We start from the raw sequence: 26,103 nt of genomic DNA on the forward strand, positions 1-26,103 counted from the left end.
GGGACTCCTACAACAGCACCGCCCCAGCCCGCCTTCAGTCGACCGCCACTCGCTCCAACGCTCATATCCGTTGATGGGGAGAATAAAAATGTACGTTAAAATGTGCTCCGCGTTCAGGGTTTTTCCCCCCCTCGGTTCGGTCCCTCAGGGAAGTAGCCCCCCCCCCCCCCATCATGAGCAGCTGGTGGAAGACACGTGGCAGTTTTTGAAACTTGTGTGTGTGTGTGCGTGTGTGTGGGTTGGAACACAGGTTGGCGAGTAAGGAGGTGAGGGTGCCAGGTGCAGCAGGAGGAGGCCCCTCTGCTGCCCCCCCGCTGGAGGCTTCTTCCTCTCGTCCCCGGAGAGACGGCGGCGGTGGGGGGGCGAGGGGACTGTCAGAGGTTGTCCTTTGGACGCTAAGCCTGGAGCGAGCGCGTCAGTTCATAAAGGCATTTGGCGAGCGTGGTGGAGACCTCCATGTTGCTTATTGCAAGCACAGAGAGGTGCGTCTCATGCCTCTTTACCAACCTGAGGGGGGGGGGGGGGGGCAGAACAGAGAACTACATTCGGGGACACATTCTTCATTCCACAAAGAAGCAACTTCCTACTAATTTATCCCGAAACAACAGGACTGGCCGGACGGATCAGCCGGGATTTTAACTCCTCGACAGTCTCATTGCACGTTTGCCGAAGCCGCTTTGTGCCGCCGGGCGTTCGTCCTTTTGGGCCGCGCTCATGTAATATTCACGGACTCGTTCTGGCCGCAAGGCAAAAGGAACAACCAGCAGGAAGCGCACTCGGTGACGCGGCAGGATACTCACATGCGACCGCAGTCAGAGTGCTTAGCGATGTTCTTCAGCGTTAAGGCAGCGGTTAGTCGAATGTGTTTGGTCACCGGCCCCTCCTTCTCATCCTTGGAGAGAAAAGAAAGAAGATATTCATGGGCCCATTTTCTTTTCCCCTGAATCCAGACAAACGGGTAAAAACGGTTTAGAACTTTACGTTTTCTGTGATATAATGGCTGGTCTACGCTGCAGACGGCGTGTAACTCTACACACGGCAATCATGTATTCCTAATGTTTCTGTGCCAATTCCAATTTTAGAAGAATCTTTACTCTTGTATCTGTGCAAGGATCTGTCAACCCCGTCCCTGTGTTGAAACCAGGAGCTCCAGGAGTCCCGAGTCCCCCGAGGGTCTCGGGAACATACGGGTTCTCCTGCTCACCGTGAAGTCCCTGAAGACCATGTTCCGAGAGCCTCTTCGTAGCGCCATGAGAGCTGCACTCGGATGATTGACGATTGCTTTCGGTGCTCGCTGTGCCGGAGTAGCGCCTGCCGCTGGCGGAGTCCTTTACGACGCAACAAGCACACGCAACGCGCCGATGTGAAATACACGGATATATATATATATAAAGCAGTTAAAGGTAAAGAAAATATACAAACACATAAAGAGTAGTTTCAGGTAAGCTCTAAAAAAAAAAAAAAGAGACCAGAGAAGGGTTGACATACTGGGAAGAAGTCTGACTGGGACTCTGCTGCTCTTCCTGCTTGAGGGCAGCAAGCAAAGCCTCTCGAGAACAGTGCTTATCCTGGAATAGAAAGGGGCACAAAATGATTTAGAGGAATAGAAGAATAAGGACGAGACACAGAGGAGAAAGATGGACTCCTACTTGTAGATGAGTGATGAAGGACAATCTCTGTCTGGGGAAAGGCTGGCATCCTTCCCATAGACATTGCCCCCCATACGCCTCTTTTCCACCGTGTTGTGTTGCCGCATGGTAAAACACTTGGGACGGCGTTTCAAACCACCTGGAGGGGAGAGCAAATGGACAGAAGCTGAAACGCGGCTCGGCTCGGGGGGCGGCTGGGAGCGGCCTGCAGGCCTGCGTCTCGCACGCCTACCGTTTACAGGACTGCCACAGACACCTGAAGTTCTGCCCTGCTTTCCTGCTGTGCTCTGGGGGTGCCTCGGGGGTTTGCTGTGCTGGGAGGTGGGGGCCGTGGTTGCCTCCAGGTGCATGCTGGGATACAGGGGCTGGGGATGGCTGCGGAAGAGTCAGAAAAGCCAAATATGAAGTTAGGAAGCGGAGACGGCGTCCAACGATAAACTATTCTAGAAGGGATTCCGGACAGACAAAGGTCTCGACAGGTTTCCATGGACACAAGTCAAAATGCATGAAAACGAAACGACGCTTAGAACGAGCGGCACCAAGCTGCTTTAAATGTTGGGACAGCAGCCATTTGTCATGACGCCACCATGACGGGGGGGGGGGGCTTATCGGCTGAGACGTAACCCACGGCCAGCTTTAGGCAGGAGATGTTCGCTCAGCTGCTTTTCTATCGGAGGCGGGTATCAGTGAGCGCCACATGGTCTTAACTGGACTCACCTTCTTAACCTCCACGCATTAAACTCATCACGTATCAGAGAGCGGCTGAGAATCAAAGACCGCTCGCCGTTCCTGTCATCCAAGACAAAGTGAAAACCACTTCCTCCCGGTCGAGAACGCGGGATCTCTTCCCAGCGCTTTATACGTTTGCACATTAAATTGAGCGGTTTTACGAAGGTCCTAAACTAGGATTATTTTACCAACCTTTTAATTGTTGATAAATTATAAGTGTCCATTAAAACGGTAAATTTAGAGGAAAATGTGCTATATTTCTCATCTCTATACATTATCACGATGTGCATCATTATCTGTAATTGACATTTACTGTCATATGAACAGAAGCTCCTATCCCAATTAATGGTCAGTCAAATTACCTCAGTGACATGTTTGTTTGTTTTCTAATGCCTTTCTAGAACATTTTAGAAACGTGCCGTGTGAAATCCCTGATTGGACACGGCTCTGCGTAGAACCAGAAGGTAAACAAAGACATACAGCAACACAAATGCTGCGATGTGGGAAATAATACTTTATGCACAATGCTGATTTATTTCAGCACAAAGTGGAAGGATTGCCACAATGACAAAAGAAATCTGGTTTACACCGTCCACATGGTGATCTGGATCAGCATCAAAGGGTTCTAGATTGTTCTTGGTATCTTTATACACCAACCATGAAAAGTAAAACTGAATCAGAGCTGATGTGTATTTTTAACAGATTTTTGAATCCCTAAACGGAGTTTTCAATGTTAAAATGCAATACTTTTTCCTAACTTCATTCTGGATCTGATCCAGATGAAATTCGGTGGCGAGATAGAGACCCCCACCCTACGTGACTGTGTCAAATTCGATAAACACCGGTCAATAATTGACAGAGATATTGAGACACATTTTGACGCTCCGTCGACTGCATGAACAGAACATTTTAGAGAGATCCAGAATCCAGGATTCTCTTGTGGATCATCAAGACCCGTCCAGAAGTTTGACTTATCTTCCCAACAGACAGGCCGACAAACCAACGCAGGCGAAAACATGACCGGGGGTGAAAGTGTAGGCGGTGAATTACACTTTGGAAGTGGCGTGGAAATGCAAACAGTCGTCGGCACATCTGCGGCAGACATGTTGCGAGTCACACAACGACAAAACACCGGGAAGACGGTGCGAGCCCAGCAGCCACTCACCGTCGACACCGCTGCCGGCGCGGGGGAGCAGTTCCTCTGCTGGGCAGCGTTCTCGATCGCTACTTTGGCTACTGTGCTCGGGTCCGTCCCTGCCGGCACCGCCACCATGGTGGCGCTGCTGCCGGCGTTGTTGGGATCGCTGATGGTAATGATCCGGACGCCGACTTTGTTGGGGATACCGGAGGACGCGACTGCTGAACCGCGGTCCTCGTTTTCAGCCGGTCTCTTCAGACCTCGAACCTCGGAGGGCACGCCATTCGCAGGCGAGGCGGCGGGAACCTGGGCAGTAATGGTCATAGTGGCGGGGGCGATGGAATTGGGGAGGAGTTGCTGTCTGAGCAGAGGCACAGCGTGGGCCAGTCCCAAAGGTCCGTTGGTTAGTTCTGAGGCAGGCCTGTTGCTCACCGTCTGGGGTCCATTGGCCAGGCGCTCAGCCTGTTGGGCTTTGGCAGTATCCTGCTGGGGGGGCGGAGGACAAGGGCGAGGGGGGTCCGGCCCATGACTCTTCTCAGACGGGTCCATCTCCCCATTCCCCAGGTACTGTTTGGAAGCAATGTGATTTGGAATGTTTTTGCTGAAGTTGCCTCCGCCGTCGTCACACACACCATTGACCAGAGTCTTTTTGGGGTCCGAGTTGCCCTCCGAAGGGCTACTCAGGCCGGGTGATGGGGCTTGCTTCCCGTTGGCAGGGTGACCCTCCGTCGTGGGGCCGTTGAGCGACCCCTGGCTGTTCCCTGAGTGGTATGGAGGTAGGTTAGACTCCACGCACTTCTGACCATTTAGCAGCTTGACACACGCCCCAACATCACCGTTGCTGGTTTTACCATTGGAAGAGTCTCCCTCCGCTAAAGAGGAGTTCTCCATGACCTCGATCTTTCTCTCGTGGATGTGCAACCCCGTGGCATCCTTGGCCTCCTCCTCCTTTTGACAAATGATCTTGTCTCCTCTCAGGGGCGCCGGCAGTGGCGGCGGTGCTGCGGGCGCAAGGTGGGGCGTCGTTCCAGTAGAGAACGGGGGAGGAGGAACTCCCGAAGCCAAAGCGCCCTGACTGACGGCGGCGACAGCAGCAGCTGAAGTGGTGAAACCAGTGTTTGGGACCACGGCGAATGTGACTTGTCCAGCTGCTGCAGGGCCCTGGATGATGGCAGCTGCCCCTGGGCTACTTGTGGAAATGAGCTGGCCCGGTAGAAGCTGGACTGCCTGGACGGCTGCCGGAGCCGGAAGCTGCCCAGCAACCAGCTGAACGTTGAGCTGCTGTGGAGAAGGATTCTGGGTGCTGTAGCTCGCCTGGTAGATGACCTGTGGACCGGCGGTCATCGTGCTGTTGGGGAGGGGCACCTGTGGCGCTGGTAGGATTAGTTTTCCTCCTGGTACAGAAGGCCCTCGCTTTGGAAGCAGTAGCTGTTTGATCAAGCTGGATTCAGAGGAGGTAGGCTGAGGAGGAGGAGTTTGGGAAATCATTTGGAGCGGCGGTTGCTGTTGAAGTTGCTGCTGTTGATGCCGTTTCATGGACAGGGCGTGGCTGACAGTTTGACCGGACTGGACAAGGGGATTGGAGTGAGACGGAGGCGGGCAGGGGCTCGAGGCAGCTCCAGGCTGTCCTGCTATCTGGATAGTCTGGGTACCAGGAATGGCAGAGGTGTTGGCGAGAACGATCTGGTGTATGGCAGGGGTGTAGGCCGGGCCCTGTTGGGGGTTGGGACTAACTATTAGAACACTTTGCTGTTGCGGTTGGGGCTGTTGGTTGGGAGTGGCTATCGTGGTTGCCGATCCACCCGACTGGTTTGGTGCTGGTTTCGGGGCAATATTCTGAAACGTGACGCGCGACCCCTGGGAATTGGGCACGCCGGAGATATTCAGCGGCTGACCACCACCAACCTGATTGGAAGATGAGGGTGTCGACGCTGCAGCAACACGGTGAGGCTCCGCGTAGGGGGCTCCGCCCTGAGGCCCGCACTGGGCCAGGGGCGGGCACACACCTTGCACCCTGGCTGTGAGGATGTGGCCCTGCGGTACTTGCTGAAAGCGCGTGAAAGGTATCCCCGTGGGGAGCGTGGGAGAGTGCTGCTGTTGCGCTGCAGGCGGAGCGCCAGGGCTCTGCGGGCTGTGATTTTGAGTCGCTGGTACCGATGTTGCCACCTGAACCACTGGACTAGATCGGGCCTGTTGTTGCTGCGCTACTGCAAGAGTATTTGGTGGCAAATGCAAGGGCACCGGGTGGTGAGAGGCCGCCGGTTGACTCGCATGGGGTGGCTCCTGTGCAGGCGGGGCTGCGCCAGCAGCGCTGAGGCTGGGGCCCGGTGCCCGGACAAACTTGGGTTCGAGACCGTGATGTCCAGGAGGGAAACCTGGTACAAAAGGCACAACGTTCCAGTTTATACAAATCTTTTGATACTTACACAACGCGAGGACGTCGTGTAGTTCAAAGTAGAATCACAGCAGATCACAAGCATTACAATATAATCTGAGCCATCGATAGCTACAAAAAGATGTACAGTAGTCCGTCGATATAAGGCGGTTCATCTTCCGCGACTTCGCTGCTTCGCGGAGTTTTAATGCAATTTTTCAGATTTTATTTTTTGCACTTGAATGCGCCTTGAAACGACGGACGAAGGCGCGGTCGGAGGAACTGTGAAACGCGCGCGAGTTGCTATTAATAACTTCTCATGTGTTCAACCTCGTAGGTTGATCATTAAAATTAAATTCGTTATTTCCTAAAGCTATCATGTTTATTTGTTAAGCGTTTGTTTTATAGCGCTCTTATTCTCGGTGTAAAAAGAGGCTTTTATTTTGTAGGAGCATAAACGTCACGTCCCTTTTGTGTTTCATTGCTGCTCTTTCCTCGACCTGCACGCCTTAACATTATTAACAGGAAAACGTTCACTGTACGTACTATATATTTTTATTCCTCAAACAAATGTTTAGTTCTGAAAAGGTTCTGATCTTTGGTTTCATTCTATAATACTGAAACAATCTATTTAGATTCATGCCCGACTGTTAAACGTGTGTAAAGTGTGTGGTGAGGGGTTTTACAGCCTTAAAACATTTATGTACATGTATAATAACTAAAAAAAATAAAGATCACTACATTGCGGATTTCACTTATTGCGGGTTGTTTTTGGAACGTAACCCCCGCGGAAAATGAGGGACTACTGTACCTGAATTAAGAAACTTTATGCAGTACATGTGTATGATAATATATGTAATATATGTACATATATTATATATGTTTACATTATATAAACAGACAAAGTAAATATGAATCATCGCATTTGCACTACCTGGAGGTGGAGAAGTTCCAGGAGGTTCATGCCGGACCTTTGGAGGCGGAGGAGCTGCTACGGGATTCTGTTGTTGTTGGTAATACAGCTGGATAGGCAGGGGGATCGACCTTCGCTTTAGACCTAGCAGGAAAATTTGAATCTGACCGTTTGGCTTGGGCTCATCTTGCCGTCGCATTGTGTGGTTAGGAAACACAGTCCTGTGGTAGAGCAAGAAGAGAAGTTGAAATTGGCTTGAAATCCTCAAAGTGCGATTAAAGTAACTTCCAGGTGTACTTCTCAACATTTCCGTAAACATTTCAAAACACGTTTTGAAAAATATCAAAGAGAACCAAGAATGTTTTTTTGTTGTCGTTGTGTATAAACAACTGTATATCCTCAAAAGACCTCCACAATGGACCGGAAACACTGTCGGTGCGGTTCATCAAACTGCATCTATTCAGCGTAATGATCATTTCCTTCTGGATACTACGAGCCACGTGTTTACTTCATTCACTGCGTACTAAAAAACAACAACATGTCAAATCTATTACAGGTCCCATCAGAGTTACGACCGAGATCGGTTCCGGCCAGAAGTAGGACAAAAACAAGAGGGCCGACATGAGGGATATACTTTACTGCACATCAGCCCCCCCCCCCCCCTCCCCCCCCCCAAATGTCTCACGGAACGCTACTGGTCTTAAGTCACGCAGGTCACAACTCGGATCGTACCTTTATTTGGAAAACAACTGATTCTGCAGTTAAGACTTATTTGTCGTTTTAAATCAGCTTTAACTCTGATTGGCTGTGATGTGGACAAAGAATTCACTAACTTTTGTCTTTTCTAAGGCAACTACTAGTCTACTGCAATGGAAAGATGTCCATTTAAAGAAGGTCGCCTCAAAATAAAGGCTACTCTTGAAAATAACATATTCCATTATCAAGATGGGGCAAAACAAAAAGCAGGACTAACCGCAGACATTTCAGGAACCCAGTGGAGTTCAAGATGTTGCTCCGTCCCATCTTACTGCACGTGGCCAGGTACTCAGAGTACACTTCTGATCGAGACACGGTGCCCTCAAGGTTTTTCTCAAAGTGCGCATTTAGCCTGATGGGAAAACAAAGAAGAGACAGTTAGTTACTATTCAAGAAAAAAAGGCAAAGAACAGAAACTATGAATATAAATGAGGAACACGTATAAATAGATAGCAAATATTCTGGATTCTCACATAGAACATACATTTTATTTTATTACAGGATCATAATTCACATCTATAAGTGAATTAATCTTACCACTGCAGTGTAAACTTCTCCCCATCTAGTTCAACGATACCAGGTGGGGGATGACTGGACTGACCTGGCGCCCTTGTTGCTGAAGAGACACAAAGAGGACAAATTTAACATGGAAAGAAATGTTAATAGTTCTGTATAACTGCTTTAATGCTACAATAATAATATAAGAAGAAGAAGGCAGTGTTCAACCGGTCGAGTGGTTTTTAATACTCCTCCTGTCCACTAGATGTCAGCACACTAATAACTCACAGTTCAGTGGGACGACACAGGAATGACACTTCCAAGGTGAAGTGTGCAAGTCTCACCAGGGTTCAATTGATAATTCATTCACTGTTACAATTGGAATAGCACTTAAAATCTGCTTTTTATTCCGTTGCGTCCCATCTCACTATAATGAACAGGTCGCAAAAACAACATAAAAAAAACGAGTTCTATTCCTGGCGGTCTTTGTCCCATGCTATATTAGAAAATGTCATGCAGAAATGTAATCCTAACAGTTTTGTTCCTTCTATTTGTGCAATAAAACACATTGGCTATGACGAGAACAGTGTATGGGGGGGGGGGGCTTGTACTGTTAAGTGCAGTTTCAGTGCCAAGGAGGGATGATCTCCGGCAGGGGGCTACAGATGATGCTGAAATAGAAATCCACGAGAGCTGCACCGGGAGAGGTTGAGGGAGCGACACGCCAAAGAGAATTACGTACCGATGCGTTCAATCATTTGCGTTAACAATTTGTACTCGATACTCGCGATATGATCATTTCATACACGTGGAACAACCCGCGATATCTCGAGCATGTTCGATATAACGTCCAGCTCGTCCCCCGGGCGTCTTCTAAATGTAGTCCAGTTGTGTCAGCAGCGGGCAACGGGTGGACTTTGCGGTCTCTCTAGACGCGTTTAAAACGCGTTTGACCACGTCGAGTGGTCTTACTTGCGCTTCGCTCTGCAGCAGTTTGGGTTGGGTCCCAACTTTATGAGTTGGATGAAAGTCCTCTACAGCTGTCCGTTAGCTGCAGCAATTACAAGCGGGCTCAGGTCTGAAAATGTCGAGGTGGGACGGGGTAACAGACAGGGGTGTCCTCTTTACCCTTGCAATTGAGGACTTTAGACTTGAGAGTGGAAAGATTTTCACAAAGCTGTTGTGTTTTAAATTAAAATGAATACTTATTTAAAGGGGATGTAATTCTCCTGCGCAGTTTTTGATCACTTGCTACTTCAGGAAACCATCGTGGGTTCAGAAATAATCCATTTACGCCGTAGGCTGCTTTTTTTAAATATATATGTCCTCTGCAGTCACTTATTCCAAGTGACAAAATACAATGCTATTAATAATTACCAGGTATCTTATTATCCAGGTATAACTGGGTCGCTGACCGAGTTAGACGCAGTGCGGCGCCCCGGTGGCCCAGCAACACGGCCGCTCTGAGTAAATTAGTCCTCAACTGGCAGTGACTGTCGGTTGGATCAAATGGCTTCTTGTCAGTTAACTAGAAACATTTATTTGATAAATGTTTGGGTTAATTGCGGTAAAGCCGCTCCAAAGACATTTTTGTTCTCATTTTAAAACATCGTCCGGCTGAAACATGCGTTTAGCGAGGGGTTCCTCTCTCCCCTCCCCTCCACGGACACGACGCGCACCGAGTGCGTGTTCAGACACTCACCAGGTGCCGCTGTTCCCTGCACGGCTGCAGGTACCTGTTCGACCAGCTGTGGTCGCACCTCCGCTGCCTGGTCGGCGTTGGCTTGATGCTCGATCAGCCGCACTGCTGTTAGCGCGTCGGGCCCGAACGTGTGAAGGTCAACCGACACCAATCTCACCAACAGGTCTGGCGAAAGGAGGAGAGAGCCACAATTCAGATTTTATAGATTGAAGAAGAAAAAAACGCGAGCCTGAAATGCAAGCGAGATTTATTTTAAAACATCGACGGACAATTTGACCAAAACACAATTTAGAGCAGGATTGTACGACTGAAGACTCAAGTGAAGCACAACAACAACAATGAGAGACGATCCCTACCTATGCTGCGGTCGACGGTGGCAATCTTGCTGCAGGGAACTTCTCCAAGTTGGGCCAGGAGGTATAACACCTCCAAAGACGCCATGAGGAGCATGAGGTCGGGGAGGGCCAGGAGCATCATTACCTCCCGGTAAGAGTCCTGGTCCACATACTCACAGATCAGCACACCATTGTCCTCTGCCTTGCTGAGGTTGCCCAGGATCTCCATGGCTAGATGCCAAAAAAAAGGTAAATCATTGTAATTAAGATTTAATTAAACCCACAATCTGATCTCAGCAAACTAACTGCCCCCGAAAACTAACCTCTCATTTTGAGGAACCTGTCCCGGGACATCAAGCATTTGGTGATGGTGTGAAAGATCAGATGTGTCGTCCGGAAGTCAACCGGATCTAACTGGAGCTACAACAAGTCAGACAACATGTATGCAACGATCACCCTCTCAAGTTTCAGCCGTGAAGAACAGCAACATTCACTTTAAATATTAAACCGCCCATGAAAATGGCGCATTATCCTGACAAATAGCTGCAGCGGCCTGAAAAAGCATCTTATTACTATATTAAAAGTGGTGTGTTTGCCAAACGTACACACAGTCGGGGCCATAACACGCAAGCAACGGGAAAAGACACCCGAGCAGCACTTACAGTCGTCACATTAACCACACGAAGCTTCAGTTCTGAAAGACTATCAACGAATGCAATGCCTGACCGACCTCGGCAGCCACGTTCCCCAACGTGTCGAGTCCGAGCTGTCGGAGCGAGATGAGGTCACAGTGGGCACAGAGCAGGAGGAAGCGCAGGCACGTTCGGTTGGCCGCCAGCAGCTTGACGTTGGCCTCCTCAAAGGAGAGGTTTCGCAGGATAACCGCAATCTGCAGCACCCGCTGGGCCTCCATGTCGTTGATGCCCGGGTTCCGGGGCGGGTGGAAGAGACTCTGCCAGCGCTCTCCGCTCAACGCAACGCCTGAAAACGGAAGAAAGCAGGGAGCAGTTTACAGGCACGCGGCGCAAGAGACTACGGGCAATTCTAAAAATCACTTTGCCCCTTTGAGGGATCGTTGAACCCTTTAGCTACGGACGGCGAGGGCGCACCCGGTTGTCGTTACGGCCGCGGCACCAGCGCCACCTGCTGGTCAAAGTCAGTCTGCTCGATTGGAGCACCGGCGCCTGCTCGCGGTATCAATGGTGAATTATTACCGTAACACCGGGCACAGACGACAATAGCGCCGGCGCTACGGTCGAGGATAGAGGGCTAAGGGCTTTGCTACCTGATTTGTGTTCCATTGGTTTGGAATGGTTAGGCAAAATGCAAAATAAAAATAAAAAAAACGGGTGCATTTTGTTGACCGTTTTTTTTTTATATACATTATCTCTGCTTGTTAAACTGTAAAAATGTAAAGCGATATCCGATACACCTGCAAGCTCGGGTCCTCTGTGGGGGCTCCCACTAACCAACATCACAGCATTTTAGGCGTGTATACCATCCTCGTGTTTTCTGTGGCTTGTACAAAAAAAGGTGCCCTTCTACCTTGCGCTGGGCTGCTCTTGTCCCAGATGAGCTCCCGGACTTCCACGTCCTCCACCACCTCTCTCCAGAACTGCAGAACAACGGTCGTTAGCAGTGCATCAACTTTACAGCCAAAGCATCATTTACATAAAGACAACGTTAGACCGACTCTCGACAAGGCAAGCACTTTCCAACTATGACCTCAGAGAAGCTCTCCGCCGAAGTTACGTTGAGGTTTTGGCTATGTAGACCTGAAAGTTGAGTAAAAAGACCTGCAAAGTTACTATTCTTTAAAATTCCCCTACCGTACCTCTAGACCATTTGAAAACTTAAATGATTTCCAAGGCTTAAATAAAAAGCAGCTCCACTAATTCTAACACTCATGCTACTATACATTTGTTTGTTTGTTGAGTTATTCCTCCAACAATCCGAGCAGGGAAACGGCAGAAATAAAGAAATCTTGTGAAAGAGTCTGGACTTCCATCTGCCGCCTGATCAAAGCGAAACGACCTCCCATTGGTCCGAAGAACAGGCGTCTACCGCGCCCCACCCCCGAGAGAAGCGGATGCTCTGCGGCTTGAAAGGGGAAAGGTAGACGCACCGGGCAAACGGAGACACGTTTACAGAAGATGTAGACTTTACCCTGATAAAGTCCCGGGAGGTTTTTTCCTTCCAGTCCATTCCGAACACCCCGGAGAAGCTGCCTAGTGCTGCCACGGTACAGAGAGAGGGCTTGATTAGAACACTGGTTGCACTTTAGTACCATTTGTCTCTACTTCCACTTCCTTCGTTTGTAGTTCCCTCTAGGGAGAACATACTAAGGTTTCAAGACCAGGGAAGCTTTAATCCCAAAACAAAGTTAAAATGGAGGCAGCAAATTGGAAGCTTATCCACCACAGAATAATTGTTTCTCTGGGCGGTGTTTAACCTGCAATTAACTCATTGAGTGCCAGCCATTTTTAACTCCGCTACATGCCGAGTGCCACAGTTTTCACACATTTTCCAAGACCCACAGAATATTCTTTACCATAACTATGCAAACCCCGAACACACCAAATGAAAGAGTAAAGCTTCTTCTTTCAAGGTGTGTTAACAACCATTTTTAGTTCTGGAGTTATTGGGTTTCAAATAACGTCTTTAGACGTGAAAGGCACTCAAAGATTTAAAATGACAGAGCGACTATAATTTACCTTAGATATCGTAAAAGCATCATTTCTAACTAACAATGAATTCTGCACTTCAAGCAACGTGTAATAAATTGTCGTCATCCATGTACGTTACAAGGCGTTCATTTGTTTGAGAACGCTCGTGCACAACAGGTGAGTGTGACGTGTGCGAGCCCAGGGACGTACAGTCGTCGAAGACGCCGGCGTGCGCCAGCAGCAGCGTGACCAGCTTGGGATCCTTGTCCAGCTGCATGGCGTGCTTGCTCTCGTTGGAGAGCAGAGTGCAAACGTTAACAGCAAAGTCCACTTCGTTGGGGAGGCCCGACAGCAGAGACAGCACCAGCTTGTTGTAGTCGCACGGTGGGACGAAATCTGCAGACAGTCCATAGCTTTGGCGGAGATAGTCTGGAGAGGGGGGGGGGGGGTACATGTTTCAATGTTACCATAAAGATTCTATAGCAAAGTCTGTCAGTGCAGTTATCGTAGATCTTTTATTTTCTAGAGTTCTAATTATAATGCTGAATCCACTTTGTCTAAAATCTACTTCTAAACTATGACGGTATAACATGCATTTAAGATTCATCACTACTTTTAATACTGTTTAACAGGCACTTAGATTAGAGCCTCAAAATGGCACAAAGAAAAGCGCAATTACTAAACACTTAAATGTTGCACGGCAATGCAGCGCCGCAGACGATACGACAAGCGGGCTTCCTGTTCATCGTGCAACGGCTTTAATGTGCAACATGAAAGCAATGAAGACGAGTCCGACAGCACTTTGCCCCACAGTTTGGAGCTCCGCATCAACGCGAGACATGAAGACGGACAGCGGAGCTGCAGGGCGAGAGCAAGGCTTTTGGTTGCACTCGTCTCTTTACACCTGCAGCCAGTTTAGCGCAGATTTATTGTCCCTTTACTGAGTTTAGGCAAACCAAATGGGGCATTAAGCGCCTCACTGAAAGCCATCTTTAGCTCACATTAGTTTGATGAGCCGTGACTTGCAGGTGGAACGTGAATTTCCTTTAACTTTCAAATGCGTTTGCCTCTGATTCAGCCAACCGCCGTGAAGAGGGTTTATAATTGAAAGACTTTTAATCTGCAACACCAGGAGAACCCTGCGCGTTCTCAGAAAACTAGCATGCACAGATTCCCACAAGCAGATTTGTCAAAGCAATACCTCACCTCCAAGAGCCAAGAGAAGATTAAAGTACTTTTTCAACAAAGGAGATCACAGAAGAGCGCCTAAACATGACCGGACCCTTGTCCAAGACACTTTGATCTGTTTTCAAAGAACAAAGAAATGCTGCTCCAGTGAGATTTCAAAAAGCAAGCCTGCATCCAGCGAGCAAAGGGAACACGATGCGCGGACAAAAGAAAGGTCCATCGTGTGTGAGCCGCGCGCCATCAACAACGGATTAACACGGCAAACAATGACCGGTAGCATCCTCTGCTGGGAGGGGAAGCAGCTCTCGAACCTTAAACCGTCTCCCAGTGTTTAACATGCTTTTGGGTGATTCCCTTTTTTTCTGAGATAGTTGCTAAAGACTTTTTAGATTTGCACTAATAACGAGAAATCAACATTTCCTCATTTCCTCATGCCTCCTCTTTCCACTTTGTTTGCCTCAGTTACTTCCTTACTTCAGAAGCAGAACAACAGAGAACCCAACAATGCCACAATTGGGTTTTTTGCACTGAAAAGGCAACGGTGGACCTTAGGAAAGCTTCTGAATACTAATAATAATTAAAGGTATTTAAACAAATTTAACTGTTGGAATCCTTATTACTCAAAAATGACAAATATTTTCACTTTCACTGTAAATGAAAATTGGCTGCAAATATTTGTTATAAATATTCAGTACCGGCCCCCGAAAAAGTATCATCGGTCGATCTCTAATATCGAGCAAGCCCGTGGTCTCCTACCTGATACAACATGCTGCTGGTAGTTATAAGAGTTGGGAATTGCACCGATTGGAAGGGGGGCTTTGGGATTCCCTGGCTGCGACTCTTCATCATCCTCGCCGAAGTGGTGGACTTTCTCATACTTCTCCAAGTATCTGTGGAGGAATACAAAGCAGACAGTGAATCAACGATCCTTGGAGGGCGTGATGCTGAAAACGCCTGCTCCAATTCAAAGGAGAGACGTGAGGAGTCTGTTTTGCTACGTGGGAGCAGAAGTACAACAGCCAACGAGCAATTGTTCTCCCAGCTCGTGGGATATGTGTACATCAAGGTTTGAACCGTATTTTCACAACCATTAGACGCACGTAAAAGTCTTAAATTATCGTCTGCGCGCCCTATGTCTTGTTGTAAGGCGGACTCAGTCAGGAGTCTCGCGGAGTGATACGTACCGGTGCTGCGCTTCACCATAGTATTATAGTCAGGAGCCTCGCGGAGTGATACGTAACGGTGCTGCGCTTCACCATAGTATTATGGTCAGGCGCCTCGTGGAGCGATATGTACCGGTGCTGTCCTTCACCATAGTATTATGACGTGCTGACGAAGCGGAGTTCCAACTCGAGGCTGTCGGTCCCGCAGCGGAACACGGGAATAGAGCAGCGGTGAGAGAATCCAGCGTTAATAAATCGATGGAGGAAGAGGAGGAAGCAAGAAGAAGACCTGCAGCAACTCGGCTCCTGCGATCTGCGACCCCGTGCGCGCCGATCTCACCGATACGGTCTAAACCGGAGTGAAGCTAGCTAACGAGCTAACTAGCAAACTAGTTTATCATCATCACCGGTGGATTAACCAAAGAACTCCAACCGCGCAACGCTAAACTGCGAGCTGGGTGGGAGCGCTGGATAACAGGAGAACACAGTTTCACTCAGAGAGGAAGGCAGCGCAGCGCCACAGTTTGCGAATGGAGTGTAGATGCTTAGGCTAACTGTCTGCTAGCATTGTCGTTCGAGCCTTCGCAAAAGCCGGCATCATTTCCCAGGCGCCGCACGGCACAGAAAGTGACTCTGACAATGAAGAAAGAGGCCGGCATGCTTGACGGAGATCTAGCGCAGCTGTTCAATACAGAAACAGAGGATGAGGACTTTGATGGGTTTGATTAATGACGATTAAAAATGCGAGTACCAAACTCAGTTTTGCTCCCGCTTTATTTTGCGCACCTATCATGCCGGCGCCTTTTGATCCGCGCGCCCTTTGTACGTTTAAAATACCGAAAAATCAGCCGTTAATGAGACAGCGCCGAATCAGCAGGTGCGTCATAAGGTCGTGAAAATACGGTAAATAAATAAATGTGCTGTGAGGGGGCGGGTACTACCATATTTTCCGGACTATAGCCCGCTACTTTTTCCCCCCACGCTTTGAACCCTGCGGATTTTACAACAATGCGGCTAATTTATGAATTTTAACAGGCTAAAAATATAGCCAATACATTTAATCTCTTCACATCAGGCCAATGAAAGTATCACACAGGTCACAGTGGACCAATGAAACTATTCCAATTACATCAAACACACTCACTAAATTATTTTGCGCTCCATGCACACACAGACCCGTTTACCAGTACGCCTATGGCATTAGCGGTGCAACGGTTCATGGGATGAACTGAACCGTTTCGGTTCTGCATGTTCGGTCCACTGGCGTACCGTTTCGGTTTTATGCATTCTTCCTCATTACATTTAGTACTAGCACGATCTAAGCGCTCCGCGCTAAACCAAAGTCCCGGGCGAGTTTCCGCACGGACGCCTCCGAGCGTCGGACACTGTTGGCTGAGGGAAAGGAGCGCTGGTAACTCAAAATTTCGGTTTGGTTCGGTTAATCTTCGGTACAAAAAGGGCAGAAAAAAATTGCTTAAAATGCTTTAATTAAAAAAAAAAAAAATAAAATGCAAACAATAGAAGTTTTCAAAACGATTGTATTGTAACAATTTAAAACTGGAAACACTTAGCAGCAACAGCTCAAATATGACAGATGCAACTACTAGTACTACTACTACCTACTCAAGCTTAAAGGTTTTTGGCTAGAAAGTTTAATTTATCCACATTTTCTGCAGAAAGCACAGCTCTGGTTGCCGTGACAACATCTCCAGCATGAGGAGGAAACCCCGCCCAGCAGCCACAGAGATAGCTGGAATACAGAGCTAATGCTTTGCTAGCTTTGCTATGTATCTGCGCGCTACCTGCGCGCCTCCCCCTCGGTCAAGGATGTCCGACACTCAGAGGCGTCAGTGTGGAAACTCGCCCAGGACATTTGGCCACCCGGCACAGCACAAAAATATTTTGTAAAGCTGAAAAACTCATCATTGAAACAGCTGAAACATTTCTGAGAAGACTGATTAACATCAGCTGATAAGCATTGATTAAGTTAGTTAAATCCTTTGCATGCAGAGGTGGTTGCTTTTGATATTCAGTTAATGTCGTAAATATTGGCGCAAGGGTTAGGGTTAGAAATAAAAGTTCAAATCCCATCAATGATTGAAGGATTGTTCTCGTAAATACTATTATCTACAAAATACACATTCAGAATTGTTAAGCGAAAACTGAAAATATGTCAACGCTGACATTTTAGCAGTTCATAAAGTAAAGAAATAGCAGCAGATCTCATTGCAAACACACGAGCATTGTGTGAAGCGTCCTTTGTCGGCAGGGTTTGCTAGGTGACTGCCGGAAAAAAAATCTTGAAACCTAAATAGAGACACATTTCGTAGAGGAATATCAAAAAACGACTTCAGAATTTATCTTCCATCATTAAACATAAGAGCAGAGATGTGTTAAAAACTCCGTTTACCCCGCTCTGATGGAGAAAAGTTTATTCTGTAGAGCAATATGCCAGAAGAAGTTGTCCAACATTTAATTACTTAATATCAAATCAACGTTTCAACTTTCACAAATTACACAACTTCTCGTTCAAACGTGTCCAACACCATCAGCTGCGAGCCAACGCAAAACAAACCGTTCATCTTAAGCCGCCACCGTTCACCACTCTGATGTCGTCCCGATTAGATTAGACACTAACCACGAGAACACGTTGCCCTTCACACTACTAAACACCGCGTAATAATACAGACAAATCGACCCGACATTCGCCCGCGTGACGGAATACCTCAAACGGCAGCGTGGTGAACCCTGCCTGTGTGGCGGTGAGTCACCGTGAGCGTGTTCACGGTGACCACGGTGATCCCCCCGTCCGCTGGCTGCTGGGCGACACGCTGCACTATAAATACTCTCGGCCTTCATTTGTGGAGTGTGTGGGGAGTGCAAGACAGCGGGAGAGATCGGCCGCAGCGCCGACCGCAGGGTCACCCACCGTGCCGTCTGGGCGTAAGCAGCAAGACGGCTGAGCGTGACGAGGGGTCGGGGCGAGGGGCCGGGGGTCGCTGCTCATGTCGGCACGCCCCCTTTTTCATAAATGCGTGATGAGAGGAACTTCGCTATCCTCTCCCACTTTATTGGCCAAACGACCTCTACCTAATAAATGCTGCAGTAACATTTGGGGGGGGGGGCCATGCTTCGTATCATCCGTGCTAACGCTAAGGCATACGCCGCATCCAGAGCGACACATGTGGAAACGGGTGACAAACCAAAAGGACATGCAGCGATGAATAAACAGCCGCTGACGATATTCACACCGCCCGGGTCACGCCAGTGCGGATGCCCCTGGCTTCGTTTACTCTCAGCTGCCCCCCAGTGCTGCTGTGTGTGGGAGTCCATTGCCCCCTGCTGGACGTGGACACAGACATGCAAAACACAAACCCCGACAGCTGACAAAAAGAAACGTTCTCCGTTGAACGGAGCCGACCGTCCAGCACAAGCTGAGGGTGGTTTGTTTCGTTAGCAGCATCAGGATAGTTTACGGACCACGGGGCCAGATGAGGGAATTACCGGCCTGTATAATCTGGATCATTTACTCTATTTATTTATTGCCTGAAAGCAAACTCGTCGCCACAGTAGAACATAAAGCAAGTTAAATGCATTCATGCGGAAGATATAGCTCACGAATACTGAGTAATTCAAAACAGCAAAAACAGCATAGGCCCGATGAATTGCCTGCAGTACTGTCCACTGAAAACACAACCCTACATCAACTATTCCCGGTCTACTGTCAAGTAGAAAAAACAGATACGGAATGAAGATTACTATTACAATCATTCAAACACCGACCGACGAGACTAAACACGTGAAGCCGATTAGATCGACTTCGTTCTGGTTGAAAGTGATTGATGAAAATTTGGTGTAAATGTTTTCCTGAAAGTCCAATTCTAAAAAAAAAAGAAAAAAAAAAGAAAGACAGATAACATGACGGGGGCTGAACTGATTGTTTTTTTTCCTAGAATCCCTGTGGAAAGTAAAAACTGCCAGGAGATCAAAAAGCAAACTTGCTAACAATGAAGGATGGCTCAGAAAACGAAATCTGAACTAACGGCTAATGACAAATTAGGACTCGACCAATCTACTATTGGCTTCATCGGAGGAGGAGGCGAGCTGACGAAGACGACTGCATAGCGGTGGACATGATCAGCATCTCCATCACACGCCATGCATGAACACGAACAAACGACAGTGTCATCTCATTGATGAGCTCTAAATGCATGCATCCCGTCAGCTTTGATGAACGTGAGGGGTATTTGAACTTGGATGGAGTTGACTGACGTCCAGAGAAGCTATTAGACGGGAGAAACCGAATCCCAAACACAAGAGGAGCAAACTCATTTGGCAAAGTGTTAAAAATTGGGTCGCGTCTTACGTGCGTTTGTTCAAGTCCAGACAAGGACTCTTGGCTATTACATAAACGCTGCTTGATTTGAATTTGCTGCTAAATGTTAGCGGGTAATGTGTCTGAATGTGTCTGAATGGTGTCGTGGAGCATCCCTTACGCCACATCCGGACACATCTGTTTACGTGCAAGACTGTTGTTAAGCCTTCATGTTCGGAACTGGCACACAGAATTTGCAGGCTCCCAACAGTTTGTGCCAAAACGGGGTTACGATCCCGCAGCCCGAACGCGGCTTTGGCAAATGTCAAACCGAACGGAGCCCGCAACAATCCGCCTAGCATCACTTTTTGCCTACTCAGCACGGAGCCTACTAAAAACAAGGACGCTGAAACGTCCGGCTGGCATCTTCTCGTCCATCTCCCGGTCACAAATGGCTTGCCGGCAGGACCTCAGAAATATATTGGGCTTGTAAACCAAGCGAGCACAAAAAACTCCCTCTTGAAATTGGCAGGCAGAAAGCTAGTTAGCTGTTAGCAACCGGTGAACAACAGAGTCCTGTGGTGAGTTTAAAACTGGCATCTAACAGAGCTAGCAGATTACAGCAACGCTAAACACGGCTAGAACGCGAGCTTCTGTTCGGTTTAACGTAAAAATACTTTTTTTTTTTAGCTTTAGACACTTAACATCCGTGTGCTTTTAACCAAATCTTGAGTCAGAGATGCAAGCAAACAGATACAAGGCAAATGTCAGGGCACAGAGCACCATGCTAGCACAGACAGCGTAGTACCCGCCCCCGCTTCTGTTCGGTTTGTATCTTCTAACCGTATCAACTGCAACACAACTCATTTGTTTGAGTCAGGTAAAATAAATATTATTTATAGCATACACAACCCTAAAAAGTTGTATTTCCTTGCGCCACGTAGCAACAATAGCCGGTATTGAAGTTTGTGTTTTTTTTGTACAATAACGGACCACCAACCAGTGATTGGCCACAAATATTCCTGATCAGAGCCCCCTCGTCCATGAAGGTTGACAGCTTATTGCAAAATTCATAGAAAATTACTAATGGATGACAAAAATATGGGGGTGGGGGGGTATAGACTGATAAGCATGCAGATCGGGAAAGCCGGATGCTGGCCGTAACTAAACCGGTCCAAGGAAACGGTCCAGGGACGATCAGCCGGTAAACAAAATAAAGACGGCTTTGAGGTGCTAAATTCTGAAGCAATTGCATTATTTATTATTTGCAACACTTCTCTTGGTAGCCATAGTTCTGATGGATGGCGTCAATGTGCTAGCGTGACTCGATGCTAACGCTTTGATCCGGAGTCTGAATCCACCCTGCCCTAAGGAGGACATTAAAATCAGGACCGATGTCAACGCGGCGCTTCAACAGGCTGAAAGAATGTTTCTGGCACGCCGTGCTCACTTCGTACAGCGACATTCAGACATCAGACAGCAGCGGGACCCGGCACGGAGCGTCAGCGCTGCTCACCACTCTGCTGTGAGGGGGAAGCACCGATCAGGGAGAAGAACCCGGGCCGGACCCGACCCTGGACCCGACCCTGGACCCAACCCTGGACCGGAAACGTCACAGGTCTAAGCGCTGTTGCAATCGAGCAGCCTCTCTCTCATACACACAATAAAATATCACCTGCAAATGCCGCACACATTAATGCCTGGGAAACCGGGGGTTAAAGACCAGGGGTCAAAGGGGATCAGTAACACCGACACACAACTAGAGGGATGCTCTCCGACGTGAACGGAACGGTCCGAGGAGACCTTTACGAAGCAGCTCCAACCGCTCTTGGGACGGGAGTGCGATAGTCGTGATGGAATTCTGAGAGACATGTAAAATATTCAGGGGTGGGTCCATCTCCAGAAACAGTTTAACGCACACGCCGTCCTAACGGCGTCCTCAGAGGACGTCTCCAAAGACCCCGACGCGTCTTTGACGGGTACCTCAGCCTTACTCGAAGCTACGCCCGTTTGACTAAGACGGGATTCCCATCACGCCGGAGTTCTACCGAGTCTCCGAGAACAAGTTCACACACAAATCAGATCGGAGCAACTCAACGCCGTCGCCCCGGAGTCGCTCACGCTCACGGAACGGAGGCGGGCGAGCGCCCCGGCGGCCAGCCGCCCTTCCAGGCGCGCCCGGGTTAGCGGCGATGGCGTCTCACTCAGGAGGAATCCGGCTCACCGTGCTTTTAGGCCATCATTAATCGGTCGTTTCATCAGAACTCCCACGCTCAACCTCACACGCACGTCAAGAGCGCCCAGACCGCAACCCGACTCTCAGCCAATCAACAGGCAGGACTCAACGCTAGCACTGAAACGCGCACGTTATTAGCGCGACGTCGGGAACACATCAGCGACAGACGACCGCCACGTCTCCGATACGAGCTGCAGCCCCTGCAGGCAGGCAGCGGCGATGCGCCCAGAACGTCGCGTGTGGTCGGATTCAGAGAGAAGCGAACTACAGATGGATTTACATCGAGCCGCCTGCTAGCGACGTAGCAACGCACCCGCCGCCGTCGTCCCCGTTACATCCACGGTGGTCGCCCTGCAAGTCCAAGGCCGGAAAAACAAGACACGAGACGAAACGCTGCCCCAGAGACGCGAGACGAAACGAAACACTGTCCCAGAGACCAGAGACATGAGACAAAACGCTGTCCCAGAGACGCGAGACGAAACGCTGTCACAGAGACCAGAGACATGAGACAAAACGCTGTCCCAGAGACCAGAGACGAAACGCTGTCACAGAGACCAGAGACACGAGACGAAACACTGTCCCAGAGACCAGAGACATGAGACAAAATGCTGTCCCAGAGACCAGAGACACGAGACGAAACGCTGTCCCAGAGACGCGAGACGAAACGCTGTCCCAGAGACCAGAGACGAAACGCTGTCACAGAGACCAGAGACACGAGACAAAACACCGTCCCAGAGACCAGAGACATGAGACTAAACGCTGTCCCAGAGACCAGAGACACTAGACCATTTAAACTCAACGCGACAAAGACCTCGCTGCAACGCTGCGTCCTGGCGGGGAGGAGAGCAGCAGATCCTGCATCAGAACATTTGTAAACACTTCCCACATGCTAGCTGAGGAGAAGGGGGGGACAGCACGTCCACGGCACGTCCACGGCACGTCCACGGCACTCACCGGAGGTAGTACTGTTTCAGAGCAAACGCGGCGTTGGAACAACTCCTGGGGAAGTTAAACTCCTCTCCGAGCTCGATCCATTGGTTTTTGTCAGAGACCTGGAGAGAAAACAAAAAGAGTTCAATGAGATCAATCAGCCATCTGTTCTCCAGGTCCCACCAGCGAGGCCATGGAGGATCAATAACCGAAGACCGATCTGAGAACGCCCGATATTTCATGATGATGGACTTTTATTGCCCGTTAAGCGCGTTTCCTGAACATCTACATTTGACACTTCGGTAAACACCGTCTCCCTTCGGGACACTGGCGCCGCCGTCCGGGCGAGTTAGCACCGGAGCTAGCCGGCTAACTTGACTTTTCCCATTTTTTGGGGGGGCGTTAATCGGTGAAGAGGAATGAACGCAGCCCGTCTCTACCGGGAACCGAGCGCGTCGGTTGCCTTTACAGCCGGCGGAGCCGCAGCTCGCCGCGCCGCGCCGCGCCGCGCCGCGCTCCCCGGGCCTGTGAGGCCTACAACCTGCGATCAGCCATGAAGACGAAGAAAGATGGCCATGAAAACCCGACCCCCCCCCCCCTTGCGTGAAACCCGCCGGTGGGGTCCCCGGGGCGACACGCCGTCTCTCCCGGGGCCGGGCTCCGCGCCGATAATCGATGCTCGACGCGCCCGCCCGTTCGGAGTCGCTCCGGCGGCTCTCCGGCTCCGAGCGAACCCGCGGACGCGACGCGCGGCGGGACCAGCGCAAGGCCGTGGCGACCCACGGACGGGCTTCCGCAGGGTCCCCCCCCACTCTCCCGGCCGTGGAGCGGGTCCGGCGGAGGGGGTCCCCGGGCCCCCACGCAGCGTGGAGGAAGACACGCTCCGTTCCCACTCACCTTAGCGAAGCCACCCAGGGAGACGACTCGGACGTAGAGCGCGCTGAGGTCCAGCTCCTTCCCGGCCACGACGGGAACCTTCTTAAACGGCGACCTGCGGCGAAAACGCGGAGGATTAACGCACACGCGTGGAAATAACAGTCCCCGCCGGACCACCGTCGCACGCAACGGCGGTTTAAAGCGACTTCTCTCGGCGGTAAAGAGGTTCGAAGCTCACCCTCTGCCGTGGTGGAACTGCCGCAGCTCGTCCAGGAAAGCCTGCCCTTTCCTCCGCTCGTCGAGGAGATTTTTCCCCGTCGAATTTGCCATTGCTTTTTTTTGCGTGCAAAGACGTTTAAACCCCGCTTCGGTCGCTCCTTAAGACGCCAAGGATCCCATACTCCGCCGGCGCTCAGTCATTCGCGAAGCGGAGTGTTTAAAAAAAGTTAAAGAAATAGGCAGATAGCGAGGAGAGCGGCAGCTCGCTAGTAGAGACTGCTGCGCGCAGAAAGCGGAGCCGCTGCAGCCGCGAAGTCACAAAAACGACCGATTCACCGCCGCCCGAGGACCGCCATGGCAGAACGCGCCTGTTAAACGCGGCTGTGTTCGGCCGGAGTGGTTTGACAGTGTGTTCCGGACGCAGCTCCGGGGCTACCGCGCACACTGTGGAGCGGCAGAGGGGATCCAGTTCTCAGACAAAAAGATGTGAAGGCCGCGGAGCCCGGCCTGCCATGCGGACAGCGCCCTCTGCGGCCACCGGCGGTACTGCGCGGCTCACAGCAGAGCGGCTGCTGGAACAATAGACTGTTTTCATTTTTTAGGGACCGTCTGACAAGTCGTCTCTGATCAGATCAGAAGGTTCGTACTTCAAGATGTCCCAGGGGGAATAACACTAATTAGGATAGCTGGTTAGCTTCCCCAACCAGGTGTGTAATAAAGGACAACCCCATACTTTATTGGAAAAAATACATTTATTAAATGACATAAATCCTCTGCATACAAAATTGGATCAACTGTGATCTGGCGCTATAGAAATAACAATGAATTGAATTGAATGTCATCCAACTAATAGCAGTTAAATTGAAATTGAGTATTTCCATTGGCGAATTTTAAACAAACAACTAATTCATAAAAATGCCAAAGGAACATTTCAAGATATATGCTGTCACTTCGCAAGGATAACGTAGGTCGGCCAGTACCGTTATTGAAATTGAAACCATTCTACATATTTCATAAGTATTCATATTTCAAGTATTCATTGAAAAAAAAAACATTTTCAAAATAAAAATGCTTTTAACTACCTAGAAGCTTGCCAGTGTGACTACTAACACATTACAGTTTAACATTTCTTACACGTACTTTCTCTGAAAAATAATTGTTTTCAACATTTTGTACTTGTTGCAATTTTTTTATGAATAATTCATACAATCACAAAAATGATTTTAACATGTGGAAATGGTAAACGTTATCTCTGGAACTCTCCGTGTCCCTTGTGTCAAGGGATGGTTGTAAATTACTCCTGGTCCCTTCCGGTAACTGCCAGGCGGATATCTTCTTCTTGATGGGGTTACATTCAACCATTACACGTACCCCTTTGCTCAATGAAGAACCTGTCACAAAATGGCGGAGATGTACGTTAGCAGACCCCATTTTGAGGAATTGACACTAGACATCGAAAACTGAGTGTCCCGTGTGTGTGGTTTTCAAAACCGTGCCGCTATTTAGTGGCGAACTGCGGCACACCCGAGTTCACCCCCACGCCTCTACAGGACTCCCCCATTCGTCAACCGAATTCTCTGCTAACGAGCAGCACGGGCGCTAGCTCATTAGCTTAGCAGCCGCGAGCTAGTTTAGCTAGATTGCTGCTAACGCGCTCTGTGCAGTCGTCGTTAACATCCAATTACCGTGTAGCGTCGGTAACTAATATCTGCGGTTCCCGGTCATGTTTTTGTTGTCTCTGTTAACCGGGATTTCGGGATCCGAGACGGACGGAGGAGTTCGTGAAGCCGCTGCGTTCAGTCTGTCCTAATGTCGGGGCTAATATTGCTAACTCGATTACCTTCGAGTGACGGTAACTATGCGAGAGGCTTCTGGCACAGCTAAAATGTTCCAGACATCGACAGATATCTGAATATTAAATTAAACTGCGCCAGTACGACTGCTACTACTACTACTACTACTACTACTTACTACGAAGTGAGATTAAGGAACTCCGGTTGCGGTAATCGTTCCAGGCGCACGGACGCGTTAGCTAACAGGCTAGTTAGCTGATTAGTTAGCTTAGTGTTTTAGTTATTTGATGGATTTTTGGCGAATAAATCGACGCGTATTTTTTTATAATGTTGGTCTGTGCTTTGTCTGCCGAGGCTACTGTAGCTACCGAGTCCGTATATTATATTTACATATCGACTATTCTTATTTATTTAATCTGTCTTTGAGTATAAGCACGTTTTGCATTCCCCATTCGTAGTTTAGATTATGACTGAAAATTGTCTTATAATATAAAAAGGAAGCCGATTGCATTCAAGGTTAAATAAAGTACATTTAAACCCTTTTATATTCATGCTGCCTGCTTATTTTAGTACGTTGTATTTTGGGATTGCTATGTGCACATTCAGGACAAAGTCTCACCCAA

General features: G+C 49.1%; 2 protein-coding genes across 2 annotated transcripts in view; one reads left to right on the top strand and one right to left on the bottom strand.

Annotated features, from left to right (window-relative positions):
- LOC137910698 (uncharacterized) overlaps positions 1-26,103 on the top strand; it is a 257,139-nt gene that overhangs the window by 185,496 nt on the left and 45,540 nt on the right. The gene's annotated exons all lie outside the window — the stretch shown is intronic.
- arid2 (AT-rich interactive domain 2) lies at positions 164-23,916 on the bottom strand. The gene is made up of 21 exons (XM_068755296.1): positions 23,707-23,916; positions 23,490-23,583; positions 22,617-22,714; positions 14,705-14,838; positions 12,971-13,189; positions 12,261-12,328; positions 11,640-11,709; positions 10,825-11,075; positions 10,418-10,514; positions 10,116-10,325; positions 9,760-9,924; positions 8,097-8,175; positions 7,777-7,911; positions 6,825-7,024; positions 3,544-5,891; positions 1,882-2,024; positions 1,650-1,788; positions 1,489-1,568; positions 1,205-1,328; positions 801-892; positions 164-507 (listed from the first exon to the last, which is right to left on the bottom strand). The coding sequence occupies exons 1-21, from the start codon at positions 23,796-23,798 to the stop codon at positions 396-398; spliced, it is 4,950 nt and encodes a 1,649-aa protein (XP_068611397.1). The 5' UTR covers positions 23,799-23,916; the 3' UTR covers positions 164-395.

The sequence above is a fragment of the Brachionichthys hirsutus genome, chromosome 22 (assembly GCF_040956055.1).
Source record: "Brachionichthys hirsutus isolate HB-005 chromosome 22, CSIRO-AGI_Bhir_v1, whole genome shotgun sequence".
Lineage (NCBI taxonomy): Eukaryota > Metazoa > Chordata > Actinopteri > Lophiiformes > Brachionichthyidae > Brachionichthys > Brachionichthys hirsutus.